The sequence below is a fragment of the Cygnus olor genome, chromosome 1 (genome assembly GCF_009769625.2).
Source record: "Cygnus olor isolate bCygOlo1 chromosome 1, bCygOlo1.pri.v2, whole genome shotgun sequence".
NCBI lineage: Eukaryota > Metazoa > Chordata > Aves > Anseriformes > Anatidae > Cygnus > Cygnus olor.
Genome location: NC_049169.1, coordinates 208739826 through 208757149, shown reverse-complemented (window position 1 = coordinate 208757149; position 17324 = coordinate 208739826). Strand labels below are relative to the sequence as shown.

At 55.8% G+C, this 17324-nt stretch overlaps 2 protein-coding genes across 6 annotated transcripts; one reads left to right on the top strand and one right to left on the bottom strand.

Moving 5' to 3' along the window:
* The first annotated feature begins 418 nt into the window (after nucleotides 1-418).
* On the top strand, nucleotides 419-4554 carry ART5 (ADP-ribosyltransferase 5). Of its 5 annotated transcripts, none has more exons than XM_040535995.1 (5): nucleotides 419-646; nucleotides 1424-1570; nucleotides 1996-2710; nucleotides 2822-2854; nucleotides 3798-4554. In XM_040535995.1, the coding sequence occupies exons 2-5, from the start codon at nucleotides 1499-1501 to the stop codon at nucleotides 3824-3826; spliced, it is 849 nt and encodes a 282-aa protein (XP_040391929.1). In that variant the 5' UTR covers nucleotides 419-646; nucleotides 1424-1498; the 3' UTR covers nucleotides 3827-4554. The 5 variants fall into 5 exon arrangements, with proteins under 5 accessions (XP_040391929.1, XP_040392071.1, XP_040392014.1 ...); XM_040536137.1 differs by having other exon boundaries at nucleotides 471-646; nucleotides 1424-1793; XM_040535896.1 differs by having other exon boundaries at nucleotides 473-680.
* A 2029-nt stretch (nucleotides 4555-6583) lies between these two features.
* Nucleotides 6584-9004, bottom strand: LOC121059170 (NAD(P)(+)--arginine ADP-ribosyltransferase 2-like). The gene is given in 2 exon segments (XM_040535668.1): nucleotides 6584-8041; nucleotides 8304-9004. A coding segment is annotated over 1 exon segment (954 nt). The 5' UTR covers nucleotides 7895-8041; nucleotides 8304-9004; the 3' UTR covers nucleotides 6584-6940.
* Nucleotides 9005-17324: the final 8320 nt, after the last annotated feature.

Here is a 17324-nt window from a genome sequence, read left to right as displayed (position 1 = left end):
GCCTTACCAAGCACCCCGGACCCCCCGCCAGCTGGAGCCCACCAGGGTGGTGCCAGACCGCGATGCCCACTGCACGCTCCCACTCCTGCAGGGCCGCCTTTGGGGCACGGCACGGTGCACACGCACCCCCCCTTTGTGACACCACGCAGTTCTTCTCCCTCCTTCCAGCCAGCAGCCCCGAACGGAGCTTTGATGCCAATGGGAGCCTCTCGATGCCGAACGCCGGGTCCAGCGGGAACCCACCCCATGTCCCCCCCGCCTGGCTGGTCTCCCTCCTAAGCCCTCCTGGGCTGTGGGGTGGCCGGGCCCCGGGCTTGTCCTGCAGCTGCTGGAATTTCCCTTCCCTGGGGTTTGGTTCCTGCACAGAGAAGCAGGGCGATGGCAGCTGGGCAGGGCCAGGCCGCAGCCACCCCGGCCTGCAGAAAATGAAAGCAAGCGAGCGAGCGGAGGCTCTGGGTCTGCCCCTTTCCTGTTTTCTGTTTTGCAGCTCCGGTTTCAGTCCTAGCCCTGCACAGGGCCCCCAGGGCCTGCTGGGCTGGGACACCCACCCGCACGGACACCCGTGGGCAGGGGCACCCACCCGCAAGGACATCACCGCTGGGAATGCCACCAGTACAGGGACACCACTGGTACAGGGACACCACCAGTATGGGGACACCACCGGTACAGGGGCACCACCAGTATGGGGACACCTCCGGGGGCACCGGGACGGGAGCCTGGGGGCTGCTGTCTGCCTGGCTGGTGGGGAGCAAGGGTAGCTCCGCGGGACCCCACGGGACTGGGGGGTCCCCCTGTGGGGTGCAGCCCTGGGGCTGGCAGGGGGCCCTGTCCCCGTGCTGCGGGCAGGGCTGAGCAGGGGACGAGCAGCGGTTAGGAGCCGTCCCAGGCTGTTTCCCTCCGGCAGCTCCAGCCCCGGTGCCTGCACGGGGAAGGAAGGGGGCGGCGAGCCCTGGTCCTGCTGCTGCCAGCCTCGAGGGAGCAGCAGCAGCGTGGGGCTGGGTGCCAGGATCCGGCCAGGCCCTGCCTGCATCGGCAGCCCCGGGATCGGCCCCTCCGGGTGATGCTCTCCCCGTCCCAGCCATGAATGCACAAAATGTTGGGGTCAGGCCACGGTGGGTCCTGGGGATGTGTGGGCTGAGCACTCGCCTCGTGCCTGTGCCGGACAGACGGACACGTGCTGCTCAAGTGCGTTGACAAACATATGCATGGCCTGAGCTATAGAAGGGCTGGGAGGGAGCTGCAGGATGGGGGCACCTGGCATCCCCGGGCTGCCCCTCATCACCTCGGGGACTACTCCCTGCCTGGCAAAGCCACAGTCCTTCCTGAGCCAGGGGGATGCGGGGTGACCCTTTATAGGATTTTTTTGCATCTGATGGCTGCCCTTGTCCCTGATGGTGAACGGCCCCACACGGGCACGTCCCAGGCTCTCCCTTGTGCAGCGCTCTGAGGCTCCTCCCAAGGCTTCACCAACACCCATCCCCACAAAGCCGGGGGTGCAATGGGCCTGAGGACGATCCCGCGGCTGCGCTGGACATGGCTGTGCCTCGGGGCCCTGCTGGCAGCCCCCTGGGTGAGTGGGGACCCTGTAGTGCAGCACCCCCATCCTGCTGCCTTTGGTGCCGGTTCCTTGCCAGCCTGCTGCTTTCACTTTTACTTCTGCGCTTTGCCACCACTGTCCCCGTGCCAGGGCTCGCGGTGGGGTGGGCATCTCCTCGGCCTCGCAGGCGAAGGAAGGGTTTCTGCCCTGAGCCATGCAGGTGTTGCTCGCCCTCCCGCTGCTTGCCTCTGCAAAGGTAATTTCTTGCATCGCCCCCAGTGCCTGGGGAGCCCCAAGGAGCACGGTGCTCCGGCTCGGGGAGGGGCAGAGACCCACGGCAGGGCAGGGGAATGCCACGAGGATGCACGGGCACTTTTAACCCTGTGCATGGCATGCGGCACCTGGGGAGGGGGCTCCAGCACCCAGCGTGCACCCCCCAGCCCCGCTCCCTCGCGCAGGCGGGGACCCCCCAGTTCCTGATGGACATGAGCCGCGACGCCTTTGATGACCAGTACGAGGGGTGCACGGAGGCGATGGAGGCAGCGGGGCCGGCGCTGCTGGAGCAGGAGCAGGCACGGGGCAGGTCCAGGCTCTTTGGCAGGGTCTGGGCACGCGCCGGGGAGCGGTGGCAGCAGGTGAAGGGCTCGCTGGCTGCCCGCCTGCCCCCCGGCTTCAAGGATGAGTACGGCCAGGCCGTGATCGCGTACACAGACAACAGCCTGCACTACTTCTTCAACACAGCCATGAGGGCGGCCGGGCGGTCGCGGGCCACCTACAACGCCAGCTTCCCCTTCAAGGCGCTGCACTTCTACCTGACCAGAGCCCTGCAGCTGCTGCGGGGGCCCTGCGAGGCCACCTACAGGACACCGGTGTACCGGGGCATCGCCCACACCCGCTACCAGCTGCAGGGCGCCAGCCCCTTCAGGTTCGGCTCCTTCGCCTCCTCCTCCTTCAGGAGGGAGCAGGCAGAGAGCTTTGGGCAGGACACGTTCCTCAGCATCCGCAGCTGCTTTGGGGTCCCCATCCACGCCTTCTCCTTGTACACGGAGGAGGAGGAGGTGCTGATCCCTGGCCATGAGATCTTCTGGGTCTTCCCGGACAAGGGCAGTCACCGCTTTGTCCTGCGGAGCGCCAACAGGACCTGCAGCCACTTCAACTGCGCCTTCCTGGGATGTGAGTAAGGGGCTCGGGCACCCCCAGCTGCTCCTGTGGTATCGTCCTGGTGCTGTGTGGCCGGGGCTGCCAGGGCCGGGACTGATGCCAGACCTTCTGCTTTCCCTCTAGACGAGAAGAGCCCGGAGTGCAGGGGTAGCACAGGTAGGAACCCCCGCAGGTGTCATAGAATTGTGGTATCATAGAACAGCTCAGGTTGGAAGGGACCTCAAGGATTATCCAGTTCCAACCCCCTGCCATGGGCAGGGACACCTCCCACCAGATCAGGTTGCCCAGGGCCTCATCCAGCCTGGCCTTGAACACCTCCAGGGATGGGGCATCCACAGCTTCTCTGGGCAGCCTGTGCCAGTGCCTCACCACCCTCTGAGTGAAGAATTTCCTCCTAACCTCTAACCTAAATCTCCACTCTTTTAGTTTTTAAGCCATTCCCCCTTGCCCTGGCCCTTATCTACCTGAGTAAAGAGTCCTTCTCCATCTTTTTTATAAGCCCCGTTTAAATACTGAAAGGATGCTACGAGATCTTCCCAGAGCCTTCTTTTCTCCAGGCTGAACAGCCCCAGCTCTCTCAGCCTTTCTCCATAGGAGAGGTGCTTCAGCCTCTGATCATTGTCATGGCTGGACCTGCTCTAACAGCCCCACACCCTTCTTGTGCTGGCACCCCAGATGTGGACGCAGGGCTCCAGGTGGGGCCTCACGAGGGCAGAGCAGAGGGGCACAATCCCCTCCCTCCCCTACTGCCACCCCTCTAGCAATGCAGCCCAGGATGCAGTTGCCTTTCTGGGCTGCAGGCACACACTGCTGGCTCGTGTCACGCACGGCACGGCTCTGGGGACAGCCAGGCAATGTGGGCAAGCGTGTCCTCTGTGCGAGAGCTACCCACCAACACAGCGTGTCCGTTAGGAGCAGCTAACTGCAGGGCTGCCTGCTGGGAGCCTGTTTAGACCTCTAACCGCATTTCGGGGTCTCTGTGCAGGGGAAGGGGCTCAGCCTCTATGGGGTCATTGCAGACCCTACAGCCACAGGCAGTGCCCGTGCCACTGCTGCGGGGCTGAGCCAGCGAGCAGCTGACGAACCCATCCCTCTGCAGCTGGTGCCAGGCACAGAGAGGAGCTGTGAAGGGCAGCGCCCAGCTGGCGGCCCCGAGGAGAAAAGCCAGCGGCCATGCAGAGAACGCCTGAACCGCAGTCTGTGGCAGAGCAACCAGGGGCAGTGCACAAGCGGTGTGTGGAGTCCAGCTAGACCCTGTGGCAGAGCAGCCCGGCACGCTGCCTGTGCTGTGCCATGCCGTGCCGTGCCGTGACATCGTGGGGACAGCAGCAGTGCCCCCTTGCTGGCCGGGGGATGCTGCTGCTCTAGGTGGGGAGGACAGTGTCTGGCCAAGGCCTCGCACTGGAGGCTCCTCCTCGTCTCACCACCGCCTCATGCACCTTTGGGCCCAGTGTCACGTGCCAGGGCTGGTCTGCTGGGGCTCACCCCGGAACGTGCTCACAGCAGGGCTTGGCAGCACCCGGCACCAAGCAGCACCCAGCCCCCAGGACAGGGGAAGGTTTCTACCACTTCCCCATTATTTCATGTTTCTCCAGCTTCAAAATTTTTAGCAACTTCTCAGCCAGACAAGGCTTGCACCCTCACCTGGACCCAGCCCCAAAACCTTCACAGGTGGTTCCACGTCTCACGAACTGCTGGCAACGAATGCTCAGACCCGGGCAGGGATTTGACTACTTGTAGTGGGTTTATATGGCAAAGTTTTGGTAGTGGGGGGGCATAGGGGTGGCTTCTGTGAGTAGAATCCAGAAGCTGCCCCACGTTAGATAAAGGCCCAACTGCTGGCCAGAGCCAGTCCAATAAGTGATGTTGTTTGTGCCTCTGTGAGACCACATTTAAGAAAAGGAAAACAAAACAAAACAAAACAAAACACACACACAAAACAAACAAACAAAAAAAGAAAAAAAAAACAACCACAAGCTCCTGGGGAACAGCAGCTGGGAGAGAGAAGCAGCCCTGCAGCCCCCAAGATGAGTGCAGCAGGAGGGCAGGAGGTGCTCCATGAACCAGAGCAGAAGTTCCCCTGCAGCGTGTGGAGAGGCCCCTGGTGGAGCAGGCTGTCCCCCTGCACCCATGGGTCCCACATGGAGCAGATCTCCACGCTGCAGCCCCTCCGTGGAGGAGCCCTCGGTGGAGCAGGTGGATGTGGCCTGGAGGAGGCTGCGGCCCATGGAGAGCCCCCGCAGGAGCAGGCCCCGGGCCGGAGCTGCAGCCCGTGGAGAGGAGCCCACGCAGGAGCAGGGGTCTGGGGGGAGCTGCCGCCCGTGGGGGACCCGTGCTGGAGCAGTTTGCTCCTGGGGGATGGATGGACCCCGTGGTAGGGAGCCGTGTGGGAGCAGTTCTTGAGGAGCTGCTGCCTGTGGGCAGCCCCCGCAGGCTCAGTTCGGGAAGGACGGCTCCTGTGGGAGGGACCCCATGGGAAGCAGGGGCAGAGAGGGACCGTGAGGGAGCGGCGGAGACGAAGCATCAGGGACTGACTGCAGCCCCCATTCCCCGTTCCCCTGCACCGCTCAGGGGGAGGAGGTGGAAGAGGGTGGATGGGGTGAAGGTGTATTTGATTTCTTTCCTCTGTTTCTCACTTCTCTAGGTTGTTAGTAATAGGCAATAAATGTTACTTATCCTCCTACTCTGAGTCTGTTTTGCCCGTCACGATAGTTGTTGAGTGATCTCCTTGTCCTTATCTCAACCCTTGAGTCCTTTCCATTGTATTTTCTGCCCCTTCCCCTTTGAGGAGGAGTGAGAGAGCAGCTGAGGTGCAGCTCGGCTGCCCACCCGAGTAAAACCACCACAGCCACGATTCATCCACTGCTAAAGGAGCCCCTTGGGTGGGATGGACACCTCCATTGTGATGTTCCATCAGCCCCAGCCTGGGCACTTCACCTCAGCTTGCATTGCTTGCACCCTCCAAAGACTGAGGATGTCTTTGCTTGGACTTCCTGCAGTGGTCACCTCCATGGTGCCACTTCTGCAGGGACACGGGGACAGCAGCCCCAGCCACCGAGCCACAGGGCATGGCCAAGCTCCCCTCATCCTCCCTCTGGTGGGACACCGGCCCTGGTGCAGAGCTCACAGGACACAGGGACCATCCCCACCCCTGCGACTGCACGGGGCACCAAGGCTGTGAGGGGGGAGATGTTGCCCTTGGCTCCGGACCACGCGAGGCTGGCAGCTCTGTCTTGTCCCCTGCTTCCAGCCCCTGCTCCCTGCCATGTCCGCAGCGCTGCAGGGACTTCACCGGTGCTCCAGCGCTGTGGTGGCTCCCCCTGGGTGAGGGCTTATCCCCTGCAGGGAGCTGGGCAGCCCTGAGGTGCAGAGCAGGGCACTGGCTCTGAGCTGCCCTGGTTTTGCACTTTTATCTGTTCTGTCCCTGTAGACAAGATGGCAGGGGATGTTCTCCGGGTGTCTTCTTGGCTCAGAGCTGCTCCTTCCGCTCCCCAGCAGCTTGGGGAAGCTGAGGACAGGGAGCTGCCAGGGGCCAGGTCACCCCAGACATCGTGTCGCCACTTCTAAACAAACCCAGGGTCACCTCTCCTTCCTCTGGGGCTGCCACTGTCCCTGGCCCCTCCGTGCACTGTTGCCACCAGTCCCGCAGCCGGCCCTAGGCCCAGTGCCGGCGGCAGCGCCATGTTGTGGGCTGATCCACGCAGGGCTGTTCTCTCTGGCACGCTCCGGTTGGGTCTGTCGTTACCTCAACCCTTCGGGCCTCACACTGGGCACCAAAATGCCTGCTGTGGTTTAACCTACAGGCAGCTCAGCACCGCACAGCCGGTTGCTCACCTCCTCCCCAGCAGGACTGGGGAGAGAATGGAAAATGTATCTGGCTGCAGGAGCTGGCACTAAGCTCGCTCACACACACAGAGGCCTCGCCAGGAGCTGGCATGTAGTCCTCTCAGCACGCATACACATGGCAAAGAGGGCGAACGTGCAAAGAGAAAAGCTTTAATGAGAGAAATAAGACGATAGGACAGACTGCAGGGCTTGGCCAGACAAACACTGACCATCCCTCGCTTAAGTGTGACCGGCCCTTTTATACCCCAAACCTAACCCCTCTTTGGTCCTCCTGCTCCTCCTTCTGTACGCACCCCCATGCCTCCACACAGCTCCACGTTATTTCAAGCTCCCCAAGCTCCCCAGGCTACCCAAGCTCCTGAAGCTCCCCGACCTCCCCACACGGAGCTGTTGCCTTCACCACAAGGCTCCCCTTCCCCTCACAGAGCCGGTGGCACGGGGCCCCCCGCTCTCCTGCGGCCAAGGCTGGAGGAGCGTGGGGAGCGCGGCACCTGCCCAGGGCTGTGCCCCAGCCCCAGCCATCTCCCGGTGGCACCCACCCTGCGGGCTGCCCTTACCCTTCAGCAGCGCACAGTTGTAGGTGCTGTTCACGGCATGGGAGCGGAGATGGATGATGCTTCTGCTGAATTGATGGGTGACGTTGATGACCCTGAAGGTCTCATAGGGTGGGATGAGGACTTCGTTCTCAGCAGGGTAGAAGGAGAATTGCTTGATGGGGACACCGTAGCAGGTGTACACAAAGAAGAAGGTGTCGTTGCCAAATTTCTGGGCAGCCTCCTTCTAGAGGGAGGTGGAGGTGAACTGACCGAAGCGGACAGTCTGCTGGAGGTGGGCCGTGAAGAGGATGCCCTTGACGCCGCGGTAGACGTGGTAGCAGCTGTGGCCCTGGGCATCCCTCAGGGTGTGCAGGGCCTCGGTCAGGAGGAAGTGCAGCGTCTTGAAGGGGAAGTATTGGAGGTAGTACTTGCGGGAGCGCCCGCCCTCGCGCACGGCCGCGTTGAACTGTTTGTACAGGTCCCTCTCGGCAGTGTATGCCAGCACGGCCACCGCCTGCTCCTTCCGCAGCACCTGCAGGTGGATGGAGTTGCCCCATCGATTCTTCCACTTCTGAACTGCTTTTCTCCAGGTCTCCGCATAGATGTGGTTTTTGAATTCAGTGTGGTACAGCTTCTTGAGCTCCTCCTCCATCTTGTATCTGCAGCCCCGGTACTGGTCATCAAAGGAGTTCTGGGCCATGTCCATCGCCACCCTCTTGATGGGGCCGAGGTCTTGCTCACGGGTGCTGCTGGCAGCCAAGGTGCCAGCCAAGGTGCCGGCCAGCAGCACCCAGACCAGGCCAAGCTGCTCCATGTGCAGGAAGCTCCGGGTGTCCAGCCACGAGCGGGGATGCCCCAGGCAGCGGAGGACCTGGTCCTCTGCAACCAGCTGAGCTCAGCCGCTGAGTGCAGCAGGACAGGGCACGGGTGTCTGCTGCACCGAGTGGAGGGTCGGAGGAGGCTGCAGGGAGAAGCGGAGCAGATGCATTGGGGTCACCTTGAAAGCCACCCATGCCCACCTTGGCACCAGAGGGAAGTACCTGCAGTGTGTGTCCCCAGCCACGGCCACCTGGTTCTTCCCCACCCTGATACCGGCCCAGACTCCAGCCCAATTACTTGCATCAAACACCACAGACACATGGGTTCCCCCGTGCAGCCCCGACATCCTCTGAGGCTGCAGCATTTGTGCCAGGAGTAGCCCTGGTGCTGCAGTGAGATGTTACCTCTGCTCTGTTGCACGCAGGACCCACAGCTCGGCGCTGCTGCAGGGTGCGTGGAGCTGGCTGCTCTGCCTTTTTATAGCAACCCCCAGACAGTTTAAGATCCAGCCCCCCCATGACCACCGAGTTGCTGCTGGGTTGTTGCAAATGGCTGCAGGGAAACCAACAGGAAATCTCCTTTCATCAGTTGCCCATGCTCTAGTGCGTGTGTGGGTCCCAGTCCCATGGGTGCTGAGAGGTGCGGTGCTGGCTCTGCAGCCCCCAATGCAGAGGGGCTCCTGCAGGAACTGACACTGGCTTGTCCTGGTTTTTCTGGGATAGAGTTACTTTTCATCACAGTAGCTGGTGCGGTGTGGCGCTTTGGTTTTAGGATGAGAATAGTGCTGATAACACACTGATGGTTTAGATGTTGCTGAGCAGTGCTGACACAGAGCCAAGGACTTCTGTGCTTCTCACACTGCCCTGCCAGCGAGCAGGCTGAGGGTGTACAAGGAGCTGGGAGGGGACAGAATCAGGACAGATGACCCCAACTGGCCAAAGTGATATCCCATATCATGTGGTATCGTGGAAAAATAAGATTGGGGGGGCTGGCTGAAGGGCTGCCGTTGCTCATGGACAGGCTGGGCATTGGTCAGCAGGTGGTGAGCAACTGTTTTGTGCATCACTTTCTTTAGTTCCCTTGCTTGCTTATTTTCTGTCTTTCTTTCTCATTTTCTTTCTCTTAAACTGTCTTAAATTGTTGCAGAGCAGTGCTTATACTAAGCCAAGGACTTTTCAGCTTCTTGCTCGGTCCTGCCAGCAGGCAGGCTGGGGGTGCAGTGGGAGCTGGGATGGGATAGACCTAGGACAGCTGACCCAAACTGGCCAAAGGAGTATTCCATACCATCTGGGGTCATGCTGAGCAATTAATATGGGGCGGCTAGCCGGGGTGGGGGTCCACTGCTCAGGAATGAGATGGGCATCCGTCAGCAGGTGGTGAGCAATTGCATTGTGTATCACTTGTTTTGTACATGTTATTATTTTTACTACTACTATTTTTGATATTGCTGTTGTTGTTGTTATTATTATTATTATTTCTTTTCTGTCCTATTAAACTGTCTTTATCTCAACTCACAAGCTCTTACTTTTGTTTTTTTCCCAGTTCTCTCCCCCATCCCACTTTGGGGGGAGGATGAGTGAACGGCTGTGTGGTGCTGAGCTGCCGGCCGGTTAAACCACAACAGTCCTTTTGGTGCCCAGCATGGGGCCCAAAAGGTTGAGATAAGGACAGATCTGACCAGAGCGTGTTAAAACAAAATTGTTGTAAGCATTACATCAGTTTAATATTTGCTAATCACAATGCTGATTTTTTTTTTTAATCTCAGGTCTGCTGTGCTTGTTTTCTGAATTGAGTTATATGGCACATTACTTACAGTACGTGTTCCCTGTCGTGCTGTTTATCATTTCTGGGGGCTGGTTTAAGGTTATTATTCTGCTGTAGTGTGTAACACTGGCTTATGATATGATAAAATTGCTAGTCATGAGACTAATCTGGTATTTTGCTCAGTATTGCCCTCACCTCCGTACTTCGGAAACCATATCTCAGAAACTATTAATAATTACACCATTTGCCTTTTCTCTTCAGGGAGAGTCTATGGAGGGGACAGGGGGAGATGTTTTCCCCACCTGTTCAATCTCCCTTTCTCCTTCACCTCCTCTTTCTTCCCCAGGCTACTTACAATAGCTCCTCAAAATTTGTATGTCCTTGGGATGTTCAGACCAGCATGTTCTTATTGTAATGTCTCCTAAATGCACTCCAGGTTTTGTTTAAGGTTAAACAACTACTTAGGAATGCCACCCAGAGACCTGTCCTGAGGCAGGATGGTTATGAGTGGCAGGGAGTGTGGGAGGATGTGGGCAGGCATCTAGAGCAGTGGGCACCTCCAGCACTTTGGAAATTCACCCCTGAAAAACTGCAGAATCCTAAAAACCTGGCAGAATGCTTGAGAAAGGTGTCTCATCACCCTGGCAATGCCAAAGAGACAAAAATTACTGCAACATGCTGGGGCTTGGCCCATGCTTACCGAGCTGCAATCAATGCCACTATAACCACAGTGACAGACCCTGCAGCCACTCCAAGCCCTGCAACGGGCCCCGAGGCCCTTCTAACTCCTGTGATGGGCCCTGCAGCCACTACAACCCCTGTGACAGGCCCCAAGGCAGGGCCAGTGAACCAAACTGTGCTGGTGTCACTTGACCCTGTATGCAAGATGAAACAATGGATGAGAAAGTCAGCTGTGAGAAAAATCTCAATAATTTTCTTCAGACAGGATCTTCTGTGAAGCTATTTTATTTGCGATTGCAATGGCGGGCGTCCTGCCAATTAGGAGCGCATTATAGTAAACATAAAATAATAATAATTATATACAATATAAATAATAATATCATAACCTTTTATTCCCTACTACCCGACGCCTGATCTCCTCCCCTGTTTCCTCATTGGCTGAGTACTACAGGTTCACAAGCTACTCGATGCTCCTCTATACCATACATGTACATTTTTTTTTTGATCAACCCTTTAATTTCTCCTTTTTCTTTTTTATTTTTTCCTTTCTTATGTTTTGAAAACTTTTGATCTTTGTTTTACTGTTCTCACACTGCTCATCCTGTTTTTCTCAAGCTTCCACCTTCTTTTGGAAGAGTGAGGCCTTCTACTGTCCACTTATCTACTTAGCATTTCTCCTTGTTATGACTACACAACTACCTTTGAATACAGAAAACTGGTTCTCTACTGCAAAAACAGAACTTAGCTTCTCACACAGCTCGTTTAGAACACAGAGGAACTCCCACGCAGACTGGGGAGGAAGAAGAAGACGAGGCAGGCTGCTCCAAAGTGGCTGGGCCATCAGAGGAACAGGAAGATGAAGAGGAAGGTATCATAAGAGCATCAATAACTACCCGATGCCTATTCCAGCATGAGCTACAAGATATGCGAAAAGATTTCAGTCGTCGTCCAGCTGAGCACCTTGTCACCTGGCTGCTCCGGTGCTGGGACACCGAAGCCAATGGTCTGGAATTAGAGGGCAGGGAAGCCAGGCAGCTGGGATCCCTCGCTAGGGAAGGGGGCATTGACAAAGCAATTGGAAAAGAAGCACAAGGCTTGTCTCTGGAGGTGTCTTCTGTCAGGTGTGAAAGAAAGGTATGCCTTCAAGGAAGATCACAGAATCACAGAATTGTAGGGGTTGGAAGGGACCTTAGGAGATCATCGGGTGCATCCCCCCTGCCAAAGCAGGTTCCCTAGAGCAGACTGCCCAGGTAGGCGTCCAGACGGGCCTTGAATATCTCCAGAGAAGGAGACTCCACAACCTCCCTGGGCAGCCTGTCCCAGTGCTCCGTCACCCCCACCGGGAAGAAGTTCTTTCTCATGTTGGTGAGGAACTTCCTGGGCTCCATTTTGTGGCCATTGCCCTTGTCCTGTCCCGACAAAGCACTGAAAGAGGTTGGCCAAATCTCTTTGTCTCCCACACTTCAGGTAAGTGACGGTTGAGTGACGGGGGGATCCCAGCAGTTAACTTTATTGGAGGCTGAAGTGAGTCTAACTGGGAATGAGTGGCAAAAGCACCGTATTGTGACTGGCCCGGATGCTCCGTGCGTCCTTGGCACAGACTATCCCAGGAGAGGCTATTTCAAGGATCCAAAAGCTACAATAGCTCTTGAATATTTTGAAAATCCTCAATATTAAAACCAGCATATTTCTATGGCTATATCTCCTGATGGTGTTTCTGGTTTTGTCTAAAGCATCTCCCAGTGGGATGGCGGAGAGAATTGATAATGGTAAAAGTGCAGGAACTACTATCAAACTGCAAGCTCACTTCCAAGAAGATAACCTGGACCTAGCAGCTGGTAGGTTTGTGAACTGGTGTGGTGGGTACGCTCTACTCCTGCACTTCCCTAAGTCTTGCTTATGAGCCAGAGTAGGCCAAAATGTGACAGCTCCTTGGGCTGTCAAAGCCACCACAAAGGCAGAAGTACTTGGAGTTCTGCAGGTACATGACAGTGTGCAAGGAAGGAGGACCCTGGTCCCCTCACCCAATTCATGGGTCTACTATGGTCAGGTGCAGCCTGAAGTTCTCTGCACACACACAGCACTCACACACTCACCCTTCATGCACACCACATCCACAAACCCCTGGGGGCACCGTCCCTGAGCAATGGCTGCTCCTCCCAATTTAGTCTCATCCACAAACTTACTTAGTATGCCTTCAAGTCCTACCTCCAGGCCGTTTATGAAAACATTGATGAGAACTGGCCCCAAAGCAGAGCCCTGGGGAACCCCACTAGTAACTGGCCGTCAGCCTGATGTAACCCCATTTACTAGCACCCTTTGAGTCTGACCCACCAGCCAGTTGTTCACCCATCACATTAGGTACTTGTCTAGCTGTGTGCTGGACATTTAGTCCTGAGGGATACTTTGAGAAACCGTATCAAACGCTTTGCTGAAATACAAAAAGATTACATCAGCAGTCATCCCTTGGTCAACTATGTGGGTAACCTTGTCATAAAAGGAAATTTAGTTCGTTAAGCAGGGCCTTCCCCTCATGAACCTGCTGTTTGCTATGACCAGTGACTGTGTTGTCCCTCAGGTGCTTTTCAATAACTCCTGGAATAATTTTCTCCATGATTTTACCAGGCACTGAAATGAGACTGACAGGTCTGTAATTACCAGGGTCTTCTTTCTCGCCCTTCCTGAAAACTGGAACCACATTTGCCATCTTCCAATAGACTGGGATCTCTCTAGATTCCCAAGACCACTGAAAAGTAATTGAGAGAGGTCTTTCCTCCCAAACAACAGATATGTGTACTGAGGCCCTGCTTCCCAAGATGCGGCTGAACATTGCTTGCTGATGGGCAGTAGAGAATAATTGTTTTCTCTTTGCTTCTGTGTGGATTGTTTTTTTTTTCTTTTCTTTTTCTTTTGCATTTAAATTATCCGTCTCTCAACCCCTTAGCCTTTTTCTTTTGGGTCATCCTTTCTTCCTCCCCTCTGTCTCTGAGGAGCAATGAGAGAGCAGTTGTGGTTTTTAGTTAGACATCGATGTGAAACCACCGCTGCCTTTTGGCACCCAGTGTGAGGCTCAGGGGGTGGAGATAACAAGAAATTTGACCAGAGTGCTTTAGAGGGAGCTTACAATGATCATATTTGTCAAACATACCTGTTGATTTGCTGGCCACAATGTTGTCTGGTTTGCTCTTAATATCTTTCTGTGTGATCTTGTGTGATCCTGTGCCGTGTTCTCTCTTTTGCTATTTATCATATCTGAGGGCTTGTTAAAAGCTGTGCGTTAGTGTTTTTTTTTCAGTTTGCTGTTCTGTAAATCTTTATTGGCAAGGTCTTGGTAGTGGGGGGCTGCTGGGGTGGCCTCTGTGAGAAGAGCCCAGCACCTGCCCCATGTCAGATAAGGGCCAGGTTCAGCCAGCTCCAAAGAGACCTGCTGCTGCCCAGAGCCAGGCCATGAGCGACGCTGCTTGTGCCTCTGGGCACAAGACCGAAGAAAGGGAAAAGGAGAGGCCCCTGGTGGAGCAGGCTGTCCCCCTGCACCCATGGGTCCCACATGGAGCAGATCTCCACGCTGCAGCCCCCCCGTGGAGGAGCCCCCGCTGGAGCAGGTGGATGTGGCCTGGAGGAGGCTGCGGCCCATGGAGAGCCCCCGCAGGAGCAGGCCCCGGGCCGGAGCTGCAGCCCGTGGAGAGGAGCCCACGCAGGAGCAGGGGTCTGGGGGGAGCTGCTGCCCGTGGGGGACCCGTGCTGGAGCAGTTTGCTTCTGGGGGATGGACCCCATGGTAGGGAGCCGTGTGGGAGCAGTTCTTGAGGAGCTGCTGCCTGTGGGCAGCCCCCGCAGGCTCAGTTCGGGAAGGACGGCTCCTGTGGGAGGGACCCCACGGGGAGCAGGGGCAGAGAGGGACCGTGAGGGAGCGGCGGAGACGAAGCATCAGGGACTGACCGCAGCCCCCATTCCCCGTTCCCCTGCACTGCTCAGGGGGAGGAGGTGGAAGAGGTGCATGGGTGGAAGGTGTTGGAGTGTTTTTTTTGTTTGCTCTGTCTTGTTAGTAATAAATTTTATTAATCTCCCTGTTTTGATTCTGTTTTGCCCATGACAATAACAGTTGAGCGATTTCCCCATCCTTATCTCAACCCTTGAACCCTTTTCATAGTATTTTCTCCCCCTTTCCTTTTGAGGAGTGGAAGAGTAGCTGTGGTGCAGCTCAGCTGCCCAGAAGGGTAAAACCACCACTAAAGCACTGGCCTTGCACTACATCTGGTATTCAGGCCCTGCATTGCGGTCACCTCTGTACCTTGGGAACTATCTCCTGGAGAACATCAACAACTTCTCTTTTTATCTCCTCTGGAAGTCAATAGGTGGAGGATATAGGGAATGGTACCTCCTCCTCCTGTCCCTATAAGCTAATTACAGTAGCTTTTGAGTACTTTGCATGTCTGTGGGAAACCAACATAATCCTATAGCTAGGTGTTGTCCTGGTTTCAGTTAGGACAGAGTTAATTTTCCTCCTAGTAGCTGGCAGGGTGCTATGTTTTGGATTAGGATGAGAAGAGCGCTGATAACATGCTGATGTTTTAATTGTTGTAGAGCAGTGCTTACACCAAGCCAAGGACTTTTCAGCCTCTCTCTGTCCTGCTAGCGAGCAGGCTAGGGATGCAGCAGAAGCTGGGAGGGGACAGACCCAGGACAGCTGACCCAAACTGGCCAAAGGGGTATTCCATACCATCTGACGTCATGCTGAACAATATATAGGGGTGGCTAGCCGGGGTGGAGGGGTGGCCGGCTGCTCGGGGATAGGCTGGGCATCGGTCAACGGGTGGTGAGCAATTGCATTGTGCATCACTTATTTCGTACACATTATTACTATTAATACTATTATTATTATTATTATTGTTGTTATTCTTTTCCCTGTCTTAATAAACTGTCTTTATCTCAACTCACAGGCTTCACTTTCCCGTTTCTCTCCCCCATCCCGGAGAGGGAGGGGGGAGGGTGAGCGAACGGCTGTGTGGTGTTTGACTGCCAGCCGGGCTAAACCACAACAGCCCATTTGGCGCCCAACGTGGGGCTCGAAGGGTTGAGATATCGACAGATTTGACCAGAGTGTGTTAAACTAAAATTGGTATAAGTATTCGACCTGCTTAATAGTTGCTAGTCACAATGTTGATTGCCTTAATCTCAAGTCTGCTGTGCCTGTTTCCCAAATTGAGTTTTATAGCAAGTTACTTTCTGTATGTGCTCCCTGTCGTGCTGTTTACCCTTTCCGGGCCCTGGTTTAAGATTGTTATGGTACTGTGTGGTGTAACGATGGCTTATGAAATGATGAAGTATCTGGTCATGACTCTAACCTGGTATTTGTACTCAGCACTGTCGTCGACTCTATACTTCGGAAACCATATCTCAGAAACTATTAGCAATTACACCTATTGCCTTTTTTCATCAGGGAGTCAGTCTCTGGAGGGGACAGGGGAAGATATTTTTTCCTACCTGTTCACTCTCCCTTCCTCCTTCACCACCCTCTTATCCCCCGAGCTAGTTACGGTAGCTCTCCAAGATGTTGAATATCCTTGGGATACTCAGACCAGCATGTTCTTGTTGTTATGTCTCCTGAATGCGCTTCAGGTTTTGTTTAAGGTTAAACAACTACTTAGGAATCTCATCCGGAGATCTGTCTTGAGGCGGGATATTTGCGAGTGGCAGGGAGTGTGGGAGGATATGGGCAGGTTTCTAGGGCAGTGGGCACCTCCAGTGTTTTGGACATTCACCCCTGAACAACTGCAAAATCCTAAAAAACTGGTAGAATGCTTGAAAAAAAGGTGTCATGACTCTGGCAGTTCCAAAGTGACACAAATCACTGTGGCGTGCTGGGGTCTGGCTTGTGCCTATCGAGCTGCAATTGATGCTACTATCAACCTAGTGACAGACCCTGCGGCCGTTCCAGTCCCGGCTCCTGCAGCCACTCCAGATCCAGCTCCCGCAGCCGTTCCAGCTCCAGCTCCCGCAGCTGTCCCGGCTCCAGCTCCCGCAGTCGTTCCAGCTCCCGCAGCCGTTCCAGCTCCCGCAGCCGTCCCGGCTCCAGCTCCCGCAGCCGTTCCGGCTCCAGCTCCTGCAGCTGTCCCGGCTCCAGCTCCCGCAGCCATTCCAGCTCCCGCAGCCGTTCCGGCTCCAGCTCCCGCAGCCGTTCCAGCTCCCGCAGCCGTCCCGGCTCCAGCTCCCGCAGCCATTCCGGCTCCAGCTCCCGCAGCCATTCCCACTCCTGTGGCTGGGTCAGAGAAACGAACTGTAGCAGTGCAAGTTGCCCCTGCAGAGGGTACTCCAACCCCTGTGGCAGACCCTGTGGCTGGGTCAGAGAAACGAACTGTAGCAGTGCAAGTTGCCCCTGCAGAGGGTACTCCAACCCCTGTGGCAGACCCTGTGGCTGGGTTGGAGAAACGAACTGTAGCAGTGCAAGTTGACCCTGCAGAGGATATTCCAATCCCTGTGGCAGACCCTGTGGCTGGGTCGGAGAGGCGAGCTGTAGCAGTGCAAGTTGCCCCTGTAGAAAAGGTGAAAAAGTGGTATAGAGACTCAGGTCGTTTAGAACGCAGAAAGTCTTCTGCTAAGTCTGGGTCTGGAGAAGACGAGGCTGGGCCATCAAGTGTGCAGGAGGATGAAGATGAGGATGAGGATGTCAGTAAGTCAACAGTAACTACCCGAACCCTATACCAGCGTGAGCTACGAGATGTGCGAAAAGATTTTGGTCGCTGTATAGGTGAACAGCTTGTCACCTGGCTGCTCCGGTGCTGGGACACTGGAGCCAATGGTGTGAAATTAGAGGGCAGGGAAGCCAAGCGGTTGGGATCCCTTGCTAGAGATGCAAGCATTGACAAAGCAATGGGTGCTGGGACATTCAAAAATTGGGAAACACATCTGGCAAAGGCCACCTGGTTAGTCAATACTAGAGGATCTGCCAACCGAGCTGGACCTGCCCAATCAAACCTGTTAC

Bases quoted from the DNA above. Each gene is read 5' to 3' on its own strand.
- ART5 (XM_040535811.1), top strand. From the start codon at position 1,888: ATGCCACGAGGATGCACGGGCACTTTTAACCCTGTGCATGGCATGCGG. The intron at 2,711-2,821 runs GTGAGTAAGGGG...CTTTCCCTCTAG, and splicing joins CAACTGCGCCTTCCTGGGAT to ACGAGAAGAGCCCGGAGTGC. The intron at 2,855-3,797 runs GTAGGAACCCCC...ATCCCTCTGCAG, and splicing joins GGAGTGCAGGGGTAGCACAG to CTGGTGCCAGGCACAGAGAG.